The following is an 18,511-nucleotide window of genomic DNA, read 5'->3' as shown; positions in this document are numbered from 1 at the left end:
GCAGGTACATTTCAAAAACCATTCTAGTCCTATTTATATGAGGGTTATGAACCTAAATTGATAAACAGTTTTAGCAAATTGTTCAAAGGCTTCGTGTAGGAGAAAAGTGCGATTTTCTCGAAACCCAAGTTTTGGATATATTGCATTTTGAAAATCAACTCTTCATATATATACATATACATATATATACATACATATATATATATATAAATATATATATACATATATATATATATATATATATATATATATATATATATATATATATATATATATATATATATATATATATATATATGCTAGGGGTCCCGGGCCTCTGTGAAAAAGCAGCATATACTCTGCTTTGCTCAGAACCAAACAAAACCAAAGCACACAAAAAAACACAAACATAACGCAAACACAAAACAAACGCAAACACAAAAACAAAAAAACAAACACAAACACAAAGAAAACACAAAAACAAACAAATAGAAAACACAAACGCAAACATAAACGCAAACACAAACGCAAACATAAACGCACACAAAAAAAACGTAACACAAACACAACACTAACGCAAACGTAAACGCAAACACACACATAAACCCAACCACAAACGCAAACACAAACATAAACAAAACACAAACAAAAGAAGAAAATGCAAACACAAACGTAAACACAAACGAAAACGAAGCCACAAACAAATACACAGACGTAAACACACACATAAACGCAAATGCAAATACAATAACACATACAAATACAAAAAGAAACACAAACGCTAAGCTAAAAGCAAACACTAACTCAAAATAATGCAAAAGTAAGCGCAAACATAAACACAAACTTAAGTGCAAACATAAAAGCATCGTGCCCTCAGTCTAGCCCGGACCCCAAATCGCACCCTGCCGAGGCGACAGCGGACGTGCCTGAATCAATTAAGTGAACGTCTATAATAGCCCCAGCTTGTCCATATTCTTTTGAACTCACTTAAACGAACGTTTAAACACAAACATAGACACGAATGCAAACAAAAACGCAAACACAAACCCAAACACAAAAGAAAACATAGAAAGAAAACGCAAGCATAAACACAAACGCGAAGTTTCCTTTCTTACCCTACTCAAGACAACTTTCACTGTATAAACAACGCGATCCCTGATCCCTTTTCGCAAAGTGTATCTTTCAGGGTACGCCAAATTATACAGTTTATCTGAAAATATTTACAAGAATTTACATATTCCAGAACCTGCTGAAAGTAGAATACAAGTTTTCTTTTATTGGTGTCTTGCAGTTCTAATATTAATTTGTAATAGTAATAAAAAATGAATTATCTTTTGAGAATCATCAGAGGTTGGCTTTAACAAAAATTCACCCACAAAATTTAGGGTTGGTATTTAAACAGAACAGGCTACTCAGTCATTACGTTACGCCGATTATTCACTTTAATTTAAAATAAATGACACCTTCTTTAAATCGCCTTATTAAAAATAACATTTTCCGTTCTTGTACAGAATATAGTGAAATGTATTGTAATCGTTCAAAAAAATGGGAATCAAATTTTACAATTTCCCTAGTTGAAAAAAATGTGTAATCTCATATTTTGTCGTTCTCTATGTCTCTCTCTCTCTCTCTCTCTCTCTCTCTCTCTCTCTCTCTGTGTGCGTGCGTGTGCGCGTGTGTATGCGTATGCGTATGTGTATAAGTGCGTGAGTGCGTATGTGTGTGCCTGTGTGTGTGTGAGCACGCGCTTGTGAATCCGATAATCTAACTACAATATGAGTTAGGTAAAAGAAGTTACATATATACGTATTAGATCCGATAAATAAGTCTCTTTCAACTTTTGAGCGATATCTGTTATTCAAAAAGAGAAAATTTTTCCATTTTCTTGAATATTGTTTCACTTTTGTAGTAGAAACTTCAATAATAAGTGTTGGATATTACATATAGGTTATTGTTAACATTTGAACGATTTTGGGTAACCGGAAGTCCTACTTAACTTTATTTTTTTGCGAAGCCAATAAAATTGAGTTCCGTTAGAGGTGCATAGACGCAACATATATAGAGTACAATATTTTATACGTAGAAAACTTAATTATTGAATGACTTGCGGTATTTTTCTCCATTTTCGATTTCTCAAAAACCTTCAGAATTTAATAATAGTATATTATCTTAACAAAAGGCAGCATATTTTAAGAACTTTCCGCCTGTATATTTTTCTCTAAAACCTGAAGGTTTTGTTACAAGCTTCTATATTTCTGTAGCCCGATTTCACTTTGCCATCTCAGCCCCTGATGTTCTGTAAGATAATTTAAAATGTTTATTGTAATTGCTTCTGCGTCGCCGTTCATTTGATTTTTAGAAAGGAGGATCGCCATGAAAACGTTTGGGCACCTGAGGTATAAATAATTGATCCTCTGTGGTCTAATGAGCAATCAAATAGTAATGTAATTACTTTTACTCTTAACGTTATTGTCAATATGTGTACATGATAACATACTTTTATTCCTTTTGTATATTTAGCTTCTATCCGTTCCTAAGTATTTACGTAAAATTATTCATTCAAAACAGTTTACAAATACAGTAGAATAACTCAATATATATTTACATTTCGAAATGTAATTACAAATTTGCCTAACAGGCATTAATGTGATACAGAACAGATCTGTACAGAAACAAACGTCTAGTCAACAAAGTACTGGATTCAGCAATGGACAAAGCGACATTGGTTAGTGGAAAGCGGTTGTGTTGTTTGATTTCAACGTAAACATTAGGCAATATACTTTTTTGTAAATTCCACGTATCAATTATCAGTCAGTGTTAATGCATTTGATAGGTTCCTAAAGTAAAGGTAGCTTGTCATGGTGCTGACCACGCTATACTTTTATACGCCAAGATCACAGAAACAGATGAACTCTACTTCACTTGTCTCATGAACCGCCAGGTCCAAATAGGGAACTTTACAAATCAAGTGGTAAAATTGTAAACAAGAATTTAAAATCCTATTCTATTTCATATGTAACAGTCTTTAGTTATAAATTGTGTGTCTTATATTTCAGCATAAAAAGTAATTATGTTATCAATACTAAACAATATATGCCTTTTTTGTTCACGGTCTTAGTCAGGTTTTCAAAATGGCTGAGTTAACTCAGGCCTCTATCCTGCGAACCAAACTCTAGACATTTTTATTAGTATTAAATAAATGTATGCTAATATATTATAATTAATTTAGAGAAAACAATTTGTAACCTTATAGTGAAATCTTAGATAGTGCTGACACGTTAAACATAATTTACATTACAATCTTATGAAACAATTTAAGTAACATATTGTTGCAGTTATTTGTATTAAGCAGGTTCAAATAGATATAATTAATTCAGAAAGGGGGGAAAATCTAATTCAAAGAGATGAGCCTCTATCAGTAAACAGAACGTCGTTAGAGAAACCATGTACGATTTTTGTTTTTATTAACACTATTTCTCGTAAATAGATTAACAGCTTAATAAAACGTCCACATTAATATAAAGCCATCATTATACAATAAGTTTAATATTTACATAATGGCTAATTATTGGTAGTATGAGCTTTAAACATGTACAGTTAAAATGTTTGTTAAGTCAGCAAAATAATTATTTCTATAACAGTAATTATAAAATCAACTTATTATTTTTGAGGCAGTATAGATGCCTCGTTTAGTTTGTATATTCACGGTCGTCGAAGTTTCATCTCAACTTGCTCCAGAGAATCATCATGTGTTGTTATACCGTACCAGTTGATGCCTTCACCAAAAACTTTATTAGCCCACACACCGTTTACGTTCACAGTATGACAATCGTTATACCACCAACCACCTTTATACAGCTCAGCACAGTTACTAGAATTTCTATCATTGTCTCTATCTAAAGTAGAAAAAGCCATTCCATTGTGATAATAAAAGTTGTCTGTAGCGTTGCCTGTCTGGAATACAATTTTTATCCAATACAAATCTGCTTCAGTTCCCACAGTCACATACTTGTACACGACGTAGTAGGATTTACCTTTATATTTCATGTCAAACCTCAGTTCATTGTAGCCCTGTAAATAGAAAAAAAACTAATAAATGATAATTTAACTTGACAAGTATGAAGCTTAAATTGGTTACCACTATAAATGATATAAGGTTGTTAAGACACAGTTGTATGTGTTTTGAGAGTAAATGAATGTCTCGAACGTGATGCGAAAAAGTTATTTTTATTTGGGGGAAGAGACTGACTTTCTTACGTAAGCCATTTGTCCAAAAGCCGTTTTTCAAAAGGCATTTTTACGAAACGACACATTTCAAAATGTGACAAATGCACAAATGGAAATTAGCCCCAATGCAAGAAATTCGCCAGCTATAGTTTGTTATTTTTGTTTAATTTTTTTGTTCCTCGATAATCAAATGATATACGTTAATTCCGTCCTATATTAAATTTTCTTAAAGTTTAAAACAGAATCTGCCCAGTAGTGCATACAGCAATCAAACAAGGTTTTACAGCAATCGGAATAATGGTTAAGTAATGTAATTAAAGATAGACAAACTAAAAACTAACAAAATCACGAACATACACACACACACACACACACACACACACACACATATATATATATATATATATATATATATATATATATATATATATATATATATATATAATTTATATATATATATATATGCTAGCAGTCCAGGTGAGGCCCTGCACTTGCTTCTGTAAAAACCTATCGGAAAACGTAACGCAAACACAAACACAATAGCAAATACATACTCAAAGTATAACACAAACGCATATATAAACACAATCACAAACCCAAATACAAACAAAAATACAAACGCAAACCTAAAGACTAACAATCACACAGAATATAAACACAAACTGAAATGCAAACACAAACGCTTAGTGCTCACAGTATTGCCCGGGGCGCCAAATCGCACCACACCGGGACGCAGACGGAACCGCCTCAATTAACTTAGTAAACGTCTTAAATACCCCATCTTATCCATAGTCTTTTGGACTCACTAAAATTAATGTAGGCGCCATGACGCTCACGGTAAATCCCGGGACGCCAAATAGCACCCTGTAGGGGCTCCAGAGGGCACCCTGGATTTGATTTAGTAAACGAATATAGTAATTATATTTATTCAAAGCCTATCGCGATCTTTAAAACAAATGCATGCACCATAGCTCTCACAGAATAGCCCGGGGCGCAAATTGCTCACTGCCGGGCGCCAGCTGACGCGTCTGTTTAAATTTAACCGCAAACGAAAAGATACAATTTATTATAGAGGACAATTAGGAACGGCTTCTAAACTCTTATTGATTAAATTAAACTTTAGAAATAATAAACAGTACAGTATAGAATAAATAAAATGTAGTATTACAAATACCCCTTTTTACCTATCATATTGCATTTTTTTTCTAACGTCAAAACAAACTATTAAAAAATATTTTTCCCCAATGTAATGTTTTTTTTTAAAAAATAATTTTGTGTGTGTGATCTATCAAGAAAAGTAATTGACACTAAGGGACTAAGGGAAGTAATTTGTACACTTTTTTTCAGACACAATTAAAAATGTTGTGAATGTTGATACATATATTTGATTTTAGTTCTTTACACGTTATGTCCATAAAATGATAAGATTTAAAAGTGAAATTGTTTTTACGAAACTATCAATATTAATTTTAGAGACATCTATTTCTATTTTAGTTCAAAAGTCAATACTTTAACAATATTATACAATGGCGATCGATTCGATTTTTTTACTATACTAGACTAACCGTTATTGTTGGATAACTGTGGGTTTCGGGGGTCATACATAAATGAATTTTTATTTTTTATTTTAATAAAAAAAAAAAAAAAAAAGCTGTTTGAGGACTGTATAGATATAGATGTTTGATAGGGAAGAATGCTTGCTTTGACGTGTCTCATTGTAATAACATAACTTTTCCGACTGCTTAAAACTAGTATCATTTCAATTCTCGGTATTCCCATTTTTTTTCAGCTCTACTTAAAAACCCAAATTCCACCCTCCCCCCTCCCCTCAGCCCACCACGCCGAGAAAAAAAAATCCCTTGTATCATCATTTAATTACACATTTGCATTTTCAGGTTTTTTTGTTTTTTTTTTATTTATTTTTTCTTTACATTTAGACGTTTTGTCTTAGATCTATTTATAAGTAAACCATCTTAAATGAATGAAAGCAGGCTGCAAGTAAGAAAAAATATTACTATTGTAAATCTGTATCAGTCCTCACAAGCCGATGATGAAAACTGTAATACTAAAGCAAACACACAACTGACACTATAAATTACGTGTCTGAGGCGATAAGAAAAAAAAAATACATAAATGAAATAACTAACGCCACCTATCATCACAAAAAAACCAGACCCCACATTCAAAAAGACGTCACACCTCAGACGTTTTTGTCTTCTAAAGACAGTGATGTCAGCTGAGCTTGGGTCTGACCACACTATCCATTTATATGTTGAGGTCACAGTTAAATTATACACCTACCCGACTCTACTTTACCTGCCCATTGTCCAGCCAATTCTCAGGCAATATTTTTATCGTTTTAAAACACTGATTTCGGCCGAGCATGGATCTGATTAAACCAGAGGCGTAGCGACCATTCCCGCGCCCGGGGACAAACTTTTCGATTTGCACCCCCCCCCCCCCTCCCTCAAGATTTCGATTTGCAACCCCCTCAAGATTTCGATTTGCACCCCCACCCCCTCACACTTTTGATTTGCACCCCCCTCAACCTTTCAATTTATTTTTCCAACCCATTTTGGCGCCCCCTAACGTCGGCGCCCGGGGACATATGTCCCCCCGCCCCCCCCCCCCCCTCGCTACGCTACTGGATTAAACTATCCCTTCATATGCCGAGGACACAAAAAAACAGGTGAAATCTACTTCACCTGCCCCGTGTCCCGCCAAGTCTCGATAGGCAACTTTATCATTCACATATAAAAAAAATGGATAAAATAAAATTTTACATTGTCGTGATGTGTCTCAAACCCGTACCACCCTCATGGTAACTACTACACTATCATCTTAGCTATGTGGGCTCTTTCGGTTAGGTGCAAAATTAGTGATATAGTTTACTTAGTGTCTGCTTAAGAAACTTGATTTACGCGAATAGACCCTAGTCTTATTTCAAATTAAATTTTATCCCAAATTAGCCAATTCCATAGCTAAACGAAAAAAGATTTATATAAAATAATTAAGGCCTGATATAGTTTAGTATAGAAACTTATTATTGCCATAGAATCTAGATCTAGATAGAGCTAGAGATCTAGATCTATATCTACTATTATCTAGAATCTACGGCTGGCTTAAGTCTAGTTTTTCCGTAGCTCTAGATCTAGAACCTAGATAGATAAATTCCATGTATTCTCAAATAAGATGATCCTCAAAGCTAAAAAGCAAAGATTTATATCAAATATTTAAGGACTAACATAGTTTAATAAGGAAACTCAATAATTTATTGTGTTTTTATAATTATGTTTATTTTTAACTAATTAATTTTGGTTTGACCTAGATTCTAGATTTTAGATCTACGATTGACTTTCCCTTAGTCCGACTGCTTATCTGTAGATCTAGAGAAATTTATTGTATACTTAGAAGAACTATTGAAAAATTATAATAGTATTGGAACCTAATAAAAATAGCAAACAGACGTATCAAAATAATAGCTGAAAAACATTTAGCTTTATAATGCGTTAAACTTTTAAATGGGCAACAAGAACTCACATGGAAAACGCCATGTTTTTTTTGTAAAATAAAAATAAATCATGTGACGTCACTATAAGTAAAGTCATAGTCCTCAACTCTAATAATTAAAGTGGTGTTTCTTAAGTCTTTAAATGACTTTGTGATTAACAGTTTGGTAAAAAAGAACATTATTCTCTACCTAAATACGTATTTTACCGCTCTACATGTAGTGCAGAATCTGTCCTGTAACCAAACAGACTAACAACAACAACAACAAAAATCGAAAAATAGATATACAATCTTGTAAACAAACTTGAGTTTTAGTAGTATATAAGATAGATACATGTGTTCTACGCGTTCTCCTGCTAAATACATACATATGGAAGCACATTTCATCTTTATATATATTAGATAAATATCTTTACATTTGTTGAACTGGACTCTTTTCACTTTTGCCGGTATCTGGTCTAGTAGATGCATTTGTTAGAAGTTTGCATTAAGGATTGTTTGTTGAATTTTTTTTATATGTTGAATTTTGTGCTAGAGATAGTTTGTTTACGTTTAACCAGCGCACTTATAACCATTTCTGTCTTCATTTACTCGATGGGCCTGTTAAAGCTTATATAACAATCATAACTTTTATAACCTTATTTTTTTCAAAAATGTACTATTATTAACCGGTTGACAAACTGTTTAAATAACGAGATGCCTATAATATACACTATCCTTGGAGGATTTATTTTCTTAATTGTGTGATGATTGAACCCTGTAGCTTAGAGTCATTGTTTTTTTTTTATGTTGTGAAATTTTGAAGCGGTCAATCGATCCACTTACATAACGGTAAGTTTGCGACGGTTGAGTTACCGCTAGATAGCTAGATAGGACGATGATGAGATGATGTTTAGAGACTGATGATGCAGTCTATGCTTTTTAATGGGTTTTTATGATGGTATCTCGATGATGTGTTGCCGAGTATACCTTGTCTATTAATTTTTTGGGTTTTGTTGGAAAATATTCCTCTAAGATGTTATGTATGTTGTAGATAAACTAATTATAATTGTGGCCATATTACTTAGTTTTACCAACTTGAAAAGTTTTATCTAAAACGAAATAATGAAGTGTTGCTTGTTGTATATTGAGGATTACTTAACCGTATTATGCTGAAATTTATAGATCTATATTCAATTTTTTTTCCCCATTAGTTACATATAGTCGTACAGTTTAGAAAAAAAATACTACTGATGATATGGAAGAGTTCATTTGTATATGCTATAGCGACAAATTCTAGACACAAACTATATAATGTTGTACAAACTACTTTAGATTTAACATTACCCAGTAGCATTTATTATTGAACTTTGTTAGCTGTTGATTGTTTAGAGTTTAGAAACAGTAGTGTCACCTATTGAGGAAGCTTTATTACTTTTTATCGTACTAAGATGTTTGAAGCGTTGCTTCCCTACCTATGTTATTACTGCTCTTAGTGTATTAGTTTGTTGCATGTGATAGATCATGTATGTAGAGTGTAAGCCTCGCTGGCTTTGCCAGCTTGTCGAAGGAGAGGGGAGATGTTATGTCCAACCCCCCTCGTCCCACCGCTAGTGAGTATCTACCCCACCCCCTCCTGTCCCACACCTGAACTGGGACAGCGTGTACTGCCCCTTCCCACCCCTCCCGTCCCACACCTGAACTGGAACACAATGCATCAGTCCCACCTAGCATTTGCAGGCGCCCGTCCCTCCCCCTCGCTGGAATGCCGGGGTCATGCAGGGGTTAAAGAACCCAAAGGGTCAAGCTTGGGCCAGAAAGATAGGAGAGTTCAACGTTAGGCTGGTTAGCATGTAGTCGTGTTTTTGTGTTTTGTAATTTGTGATAGGGCTGGCCCCTAAGGCTGGTCACTATTGATGTTGAAGTTTATTTCCTAGTTAGACAAGACCATCATAAACAAAGTACACAGATGACTTCGTAACACTGGCGCTTTTCTTGATCCTCCCCTACGATAGTCCTACTTTGTGTCAGTAGCTTTGTGATTGCATTCGTTATACTTTGAAGAACTGTTCCCTTTTCACAGGTTTTGATTGGAATTACTTTCCGCTATGTTTTCTGTAGCGTGTTCTATTTGCTGTATTTTCTTTTTGCAAGATAAGGTTGCTGGCCTTATGTTTCTATCTCCAACCTGGAGCACCAATGTGCTAGATTTTGTCTGACCCCTACCCACGAAGACGATCTTCATATTTCCAGCTAAGGTGAACCTGCAAGGAGTTTACACTCCCGCTGTTATAGCTCTGGGGGTGGGGTCATGCCAGGAGTTTACACCCCTGTAAGTATAGCTTTGTGCTTCAACAATGTACATAAGCTGCCAAGCTACAAGGATTTTGCAACGAACAGCAGTCGCAAGATTGTCGAACACTAATTGTAGAAACGTGAGACGACGTGGTCTAAAAGCGCTAGGCTGATAATCCATAAGTCTCGAGATCGAATCCGGGTTCAAGTCATTAGAACGTCCCTGATGGGTACCTAACTCGTGATAGGTAAAGTAAATGCGGCTGGACAAAGTGCTGGCCACACCTTCGCTTCATAAGCAGAGGTAAAAAACATGAACTCTACTTCATCTGCCAAACGAATCGCTAGGTCTAAAGAGGAACTTTACAAAGTATTGAAACATCGCTTCAAATATTAACTCAAAATTGTAACTTACGTTTTGTGTGAGGTTTGAGATCCAGTCATTTCCCAGCCAATAATCTCCAGCCAAAGATCCAAAACCATTTTTGTAGTCGCTCCAGTTTCTGGTGAAATTTACGTCACCTGCCACACGTCTCTGAAACAAAGTATAGCACGCAAATGATTTACAATAATCTAAGTACGTTTGAAAATTGCAACCTACATTTTAAAAAAAATAAAATACACTTATGTTTCTACTTATCCCTACTATTCAAATGTTCTATTGATTCGTAAGTGTTGACATTTTAGTCAACATACAAAAAAAAGAACTAACAAAAAGTGATAAATACTAGAATGTATAAATAAAACAATTGTTTAGTTAAATCAGACAAATTTATTTATAATACATACTGAATATAATAAAGAAATTTGAAAGTAATTATAATGGAAGTAATTAATAAATAACAACAACACTTGCTTCTATACGCCACATTAACAATTGACCTTACACAAGAATAATTTAATAACTGCAAAGTGAAAACATACATTGGTTATTATTATCTCAACATTGTATTTTCTTTTACAATGGACGAAACCAGACGTTCAGAAATATTAGTAATTCTTTATTGTTTGCCCTTCGCTTTTATTCTTCGATCTGAGTTGTTAAGGCACAGGTTAGTCCACACTGTTATCCAAACGCCCATTTCGTGCTGAATTACATTCTGAGCGAACCTTCGTAATAGTAATATGGACACCTATCGGTGACCTCATATGGAGTGTAAACGTAAATTCATAATCATAAAGTACCTGTATAACAATCCATCCTCCACCGTCTGTTTTGGTATCACACAAGGCGAGTTTGCTTTCATTTAGTTGGAGTATCATTTGTTCTGGTAGACTTGAGTTTTCATTCCTAACACACTAGATATATAGGCATTAATATTTAGCTTTAAAAAGGTTCGTAGATATAAAAATAAATTTGAATTTCTTCTTTTTCTTTGGAGAAAAAATAAACCGGTGTGATCTTCCCTAAACTTTCTCGGGGGATGACACCTCGGGATATAAACATGATCTTTAATCCATATTTAATTACTCAAACTTTTTAAAATAGAATAGAAGCTCGTAGAAAAAGAGTGAACGCCAAACAATCCGATTTTAATAGTGCGGAATATTATTAATACTTTATAAATTCACATCCGTTTTTTTTTAAATTGGAAATAGCGTAAATTAATACGTTTGGTAACGGAAATTACTCAAATATTGACAGACGGCAAAAAATTATATCGTTTACTTACATGTGAACCTGTAATCAACTTATAGGCTTTTGAAAAACAAAAAGTAAAATAAGTTCCACTTCCGTTTTCTTAGAAATCGCTGAAAAGTTGTAACAAAACTTCAAATTTGACATAATACTTGTATATGAAATTTCATCAAACTAGCTTTAACGGTATTTAAGATGTCGTGTTCAAAGACATACACAGACATATAAACACACACAGGCATACGGACAGAATTGCAAAGCAAAGTTTTTCTGACTCGATTACGCATATAACACCGACATTTTGATAAATCTGCATTTATTAACTTTGCCCGATTAAAATAACTCCCCTATACTCCGTATATGAGGAAGTACTGTGGTGTAAAACTGTCAAAATTTCTTTTGATTTTTGTGCACGATTACAATACTTCCACTATACTCTGTATACGAGAAAGTACACATGTACTTCATCTCGCCAGAAATATAAAGCAATATCTTGTATACAAACCCTGCTCATATATATTTATGAACATAATTTATTTTAACATTATTTTATTTTGAAAAACTTTGAATTGTTTGTAGGGCTCATTAAAATTTAATACAAATTGGCATATTTGTTTCTTTCAATAAAAACTGTTTAAACTATAAAAGAATGAAAAAGGAAAATTTTCCTGTAGAATAATTTACCTGTTTTGTTGATTTTAAAATCAATGCATGACGGTTGTACTTGTCTTTAAATTCTTGTACAGTTTTGTTGAGACCGGCTACCAAATTTAATGTTGTATTGATATGCTCTTGTGTGATAGTTTTCTCTATTTTCTTTTCCATCTCATTTAATCTGATACTGAGTTGTTCTGTCTGGTTCTGGGTGTTGGCTAACATTGTTTGCATTGATTCGTTTAAAAAAGCAAAACTATATTTGTTTAACTCTATTTTTGAACTGAGTTTATTGTCCATCATCTGTAATGTTTTGTTTACGTCAAGAGTTAAATTCTTTATCTTATCATCCAACATTTTATCATCAAGTGAAGAGGAACTGATCTGTTTATAACTGTTACTTAACTCTGTATCTGTTGGACCAAAACTTTTATCTGTGTTGAACTTATCGCCACCAGAATGTGACATCTGTAATGACATTGTCATGTCTGCACCTTTCAGTCTGTCTGGGTCTTCAAACGATTTGAGAAAATCGGCCATTGTATCAACAGATTTTACATAGTCTGGTGTTTTAGCTTTCAAGTTCATCATTAGAAATGTGTCACGTGATTTTCTAGGCAAATTCTCCGACTTTTTCCCAATTCTATCCATAGATCCTGTTGTATTCATATAATGTATTTCACATAGGAAAATGCCATCATTGCAGTCTGAACTATTCGATAAATAAATATTCAATTCAGAAAATGTTTTCGATAATTTCCCCTCTACTCTTGGTCCAGTCTTTTTATGATCTTGAAGCTTTGAATCTGATTCTGAAATAGACGCCACCAAAATCTTCCCCTCTGGTTCACTGGTCCTATAGACTGACATGTTGACAAGAGCTGATATCTGAGTGTCTTCTCTTATGTTTTCTGTACACTGGAGTTGTGCACAAAATAAATCTTTGTCGTGATAAAAATATTCTCTATTTATGTCAATTTTTAAACCTGAAGATGCAAAGAACAAAGAATATATCTAATACGATATTGAGTCTATTGTTGAAAATAACTAATATTTACGTTTTATGTGCTCAAATCAAAAATTGTATGGTCATGTCAAACTAACTGCTTATCCAAAACAATAATACATGACACTGTGCCAGACGTGAAAAGCGTGGGAAGACAAAGGCTTCAATGATGGATGACATCAAAGATTGGACGAGTATGTATGTTTTTCTCATTGCATTTTGTTGTTGAGTGGAATCTTTTTAAATAATTACTTATGAGGATTTTATTTTTTTTTAAATACAACCTTATACATTTTAGAATAGAAAATTTATATTTGTTTTATAAATGTGTTTGTTTTACAAATGTACATAATACATTATTTATTTAACCTTTCTATTAATTTGAAACAAATGTGTGTCTTAATTACGCATTGTTTAATTTAAAGTTGGTATTTTAAATTTTAGCTACAGAAACTTACCTGTACTGGAAATAATATTTACAACGACGAACGTGTACAACACTATGAAAATCATTGTGGTCGAAAGGTAGTTTTGCTTTAAAAAATTATGAACAAACACAAAACAGCAAACGGTAGCGACACAAATCTTAACTATCAAAACAGAATTGCGGGCTGGTTTAAATAGGGTCGTCCAGTATCTTTCTTTACGCCCTTTCCCGTTGACGTCATAAAAACTTGAGTTATTGCATACACAATTTCAATGCTGTCAAGATTAATGTGGGGGAAAAATATACCACGACATTGACACTTACAGTTTGCTACGCTTTTGTTTACTGCAAACACTTAAATATTTCTGTTGCTAGATAAATTATAAATTTTAGCTTAAGAGTTGAAGATTGCATGTGAAAGTAATACAGCAAACCTGCTCTAGAGGAGATAAAACTGACACATATGACGGAGAAATTAACAACCGTGATAAAGTGGCATCAAAATCGGATGACAGATGTGGATATTATTAAGACGAAAGTGGGACAAAACTACAATCAGAGGGTGAAACTTAACAGTTATCATAAAACAATCTTTGAAACTGTATACGTTTCATGAAATAACTGACATGCATATCTAAGCGTGAGACTGCTGAAAACATAAACAAAGCGCATCCCATGATTAAACCTGGGTTGCATTTTTAAAAACACTTTCCTTTTTCGAGTTATGAAATGTTATCTTTATCTTTTAAGACCTGCGCTTGTAAATAAAACATATTTTGCAAGTTTTTATTTAACCTGCTCCTCTTGCGTAGTGTTAAGTTCTTCGACCATCGTGTATCAAAACTGGCGAGCTAAATGTAAACCTTTCCACCTGGCCAATTTGTTGGAAACTTAGCACAGGTTCAAGACTCAATGACAATACAACATGATATAAAATTGCACTTAATGTGATGTTTATTTAACTTTTAAAAGGTTAATTTTTGTTTCTAATATAAAGTACTATTTTCCGAGCATATTATACGCACGTTATTTGTTTTTATTTGGTATGCAAATTGTTTTTGGTTATGCTATTCTATTTTACTAAAATATTGAGGAAAATGAAGCAAGAGTGATCTCACCTAAACTTTCTCGTAAGGTATTCCTATTTAATTTTAGGAGTGTTTTTTTTTAATTTTAAAATACTTAAATTGGTGTATAATCAAATTTTATAGCCAGGGTGTAAAAACATCACAATAGCTACTTTACAGGCATCTATCGTGCAGTTCGTGAAGTAAACACGTTTTACACTGAAAGTGCGTGGCACGTAGCTCGCGTGGCGAAAAAACGGGCCCGTGGGGTGAGCAATATTATTAATCCCCACCAGCTGGCAAACTTTGTTTAACACGACCAACAAGTTCCGACACACAAACACTCCTGTTCTTGGCCGATCTTTGAACATTGAAAACAATCCGTGTTTAAGCTTGATAATTAAGAAATATTAAAGTTTGAAAAAAAAGAAAAACATGGGTCACTATATTATCTACTTGATACCTTTACTAATATTTACGAAGAGACCCACTATTTTCTTTATAGTTATTTAAATGGTAGAATATTATTGCTTATTTAAAGAAAATTATTTATTTTCTCTTCCTTAGTGTATTATTACATGAACGCTTAATATTAAAACGTTTTTATGAAAAACAAATTTGAGAACTTTTAATTTTTTAATTTATGATTTGCATGACTAAACACTATTAAGCACCAAATGAACATAATAATGTGCTTATAGTAGTGCGGAAAGAGTAGTATAAATCTGCCTACTATTTCAGTTATTTTAATTGATATTGAATTATCTTCAAGTCTTGACCTAGTGCCAACTTTGAAACAAATCTGTCAGTTAGAAGTATTCACAATTTTGCTTGCCCGTTTCGATCTATAACAACAGATAGAAAAATAAACTCTATGTATTTTGCTTCATAATTTTGGTTTTGTTAGTGTTTAGTTTCAGCTGAGCTCCATCTGCAAAATAAATAAGTCTATTTAGTTTTTCTTTGCTGATCTTTTTATCTGCTGTCTAGTAGAGTTCTGTGTACTAGGCCAGTTGTTAGTGCTCATGTGATGCCTCTTGTTAATATTTTGTGTCATTAGCCAATCAATTACTAGATTAAAAAGCAGCGGGGACCAAACACATTCTTGTTTGAACCAATCTGAAACATATATGGGTCATTGATATTGTTATGACATATAACTTTACATTGGAACCCTTCCTATATGATTCTGATGTCATTTATAATTCTTTCTGGAAAACCATGCCATAGTAAGATTTCAATAGGTTGTTTCTGTCCAGAGTATCAAAAACCCTTTTCAAAATCAATGAATAAAGCATAGAAGGGACTGTTCCATTCATTGTTTTGTTCTAGTATTTGTCGCAAGGTTATTGTTATTTTAATGGCGAAATCATCCCAATATGAATAACTATTCATTTACGATAAACCATCGAATCCTTAACATCTATTTTAAATAAAAATCTTTACAACCAACATTATATACCACTTTAAGAAAATAATACACTACCACTGCTCTCTTTATTCATGCTTTCTTAAATGGGTGATAATGAGTCTGTTAATTAAATCAATACAATTAAAAACCACTGATAAGTATTGTATTGTGTTTACATACTTATTCAGTAACGAGAAAAATGGCCCGTTGAGGAAGGGTACAACGGGCGCTAGGCTGATAGTGCTGTCTCTTTTCTCTAAACTAAAACCACCCCACCCCAACCCCCACCCCCCCCCCCCACCCCCCAAAAACATGTCTACCGTCCCATTCAACGAAATATAATTATATACTTTTTCCAGTGTCCGCCCCCTCCCAGAAAATTCTACCCCCGCCCCCGAAAATTTCAAGTACCCCCACCCCTCTCCGGGGAGGAAAAAGTCTGAAAGAAACACTGGTGTCGCGCTTAGCCACTACCCGAAGAATTGCATTAAAGAAATTGCAAGAAAACCACTTTTTAGATTAGACACATTAATTAGGCGGTAATTTTATTATAGAGTATCGATGAAGAAATTTCTTTTGAGTTAGGGAGGGGGGGGCTCAGACGTTCTTACGCGGGGGTGGGGCTTCGCCCCTACCCGAAGAATTGTATGAAAGAAACTCTTCACGCAAACCACTTAGATAAGACAAAATCTCCGGTTTGAGATTATTTTCTACTCTGTGCTAAATGTGTCGACGTCATACTTCGTTTTTCGAATTACTATGCAGGTTTTTAATTTGCTTGTGTTTTCTCTAGAGCGTTCTTGTCAGACAGAGCGTTCTTGTCAGATAGACAGACAGCGAAACTATTAGTATTAATACGAGAAAAATGGCCCGTTGAGGAAGGGTACAACGGGCGCTAGGCTGATAGTGCTGTCTCTTTTCTCTAAACTAAAACCAACCCACCGCCCCACACCACCCCCCACCCCCCCCCACCCCCCCAAAAAACATGTCTACCGTCCCATTCAACGAAATATAATTATATACTTTTTCCAGTGTCCGCCCCCTCCCAGAAAATTCTACCCCCGCCCCCGAAAATTTCAAGTACCCCCACCCCTCTCCGGGGAGGAAAAAGTCTGAAAGAAACACTGACACCAACCCACCCCCCACCCCCCACCCCCCACCCCCACCCCCCACCCCCCACCCCCACCCCCCATCACACACCACCCCCACCCCCACCCCCCCACCCCCCACACCACCCCCTACCCCCCACACACACCACACCCTCCACACACCGCCCCCCCATCCCCCACCCACCCACCCCCACCCCTCCACCCCCCCCCCCCCACACCCCCCCCTCCACCCCCCCCCCACCCCGAAAAAAAACATGTCTACCGTCCCATTCAACGAAATATAATTATATACTTTTTCCAGTGTCCGCCCCCTCCCAGAAAATTCTACCCCCGCCCCCGAAAATTTCAAGTACCCCCACCCCTCTCCGGGGAGGAAAAAGTCTGAAAGAAACACTGAAACCAACCCACCCCCCCACACACCTTCCCCCACCCCCCCACCCCCACACACCACCCCCCCACACCCCCCCCCCCACCCCTCCACCCCCCCACCCCCCAAAAAAAAAACATGTCTACCGTCCCATTGCAAGAAAACCACTTTTTAGATTAGACACATTAATTAGGCGGTAATTTTATGCAAGAAACTCTTCACGCAAACCACTTAGATTAGACAACATTTCCTCTTTATTCAATGTTTACGCCAGAATCAATGACGTCATTATATTACTGTGTGCACTTTCCGCCTTGAGATTATTTTCAACTCTATGCTAAATGTGTCGACGTCATACTTCGTTTTTCGAATTACTATGCAGGTTTTTAATTTCCTTGTGTTTTCTCTAGAGCGTTCTTGTCAGACAGATAGATAGATAGATACACAGACAGCGAAACTATTATTATAGATGGTTGTGTGTAGTGTTTTGCCCTGTTTGATTCTAGTCGAATATGATGGTATTAGGGTATATGAGTTGGGGCTTGGTTGGTGGAATAGTAAATCGACTATAATATATTAGTAAAAGACGTATTATTAATAAAGTAATAAAACAAATTCAGAGAAGGATTGGTTAATTTATTAATGAAAAGACAGGTTTTCATTTTTATACACTGTGTAATATCAAACTTGTAAAATGCATGTATCTTATTGTTATGTTTTCTTTAATTTCTTTCTCAAAAAAACACAGTAGTAAAACACAAGGGGACAATAAATTAAATGAAAAAAACATAATTTAAAATGAGTTATGTCCCCTACAAAGCTAAATCGATATGGAAAACAC

General features: G+C 34.8%; 1 protein-coding gene across 1 annotated transcript; it reads right to left on the bottom strand.

Moving 5' to 3' along the window:
- Positions 1-3,681: 3,681 nt before the first annotated feature.
- On the bottom strand, positions 3,682-13,802 carry LOC131955190 (fibrinogen beta chain-like). Its single transcript, XM_059319210.1, has 4 exons — positions 13,748-13,802; positions 12,346-13,269; positions 10,406-10,587; positions 3,682-4,050 (listed from the first exon to the last, which is right to left on the bottom strand). Exons 1-4 carry the CDS (start codon positions 13,800-13,802, stop codon positions 3,682-3,684), a joined length of 1,530 nt encoding a protein of 509 aa, XP_059175193.1.
- Positions 13,803-18,511: the final 4,709 nt, after the last annotated feature.

This window comes from Physella acuta, unplaced genomic scaffold (genome assembly GCF_028476545.2).
Source record: "Physella acuta isolate Inbredline_101_S28 unplaced genomic scaffold, ASM2847654v3 ptg001058l, whole genome shotgun sequence".
Lineage (NCBI taxonomy): Eukaryota > Metazoa > Mollusca > Gastropoda > Physidae > Physella > Physella acuta.
The sequence above is the reverse complement of the archived record's forward strand: the minus strand, read 5'-3'. Positions and strand labels throughout refer to the sequence as shown.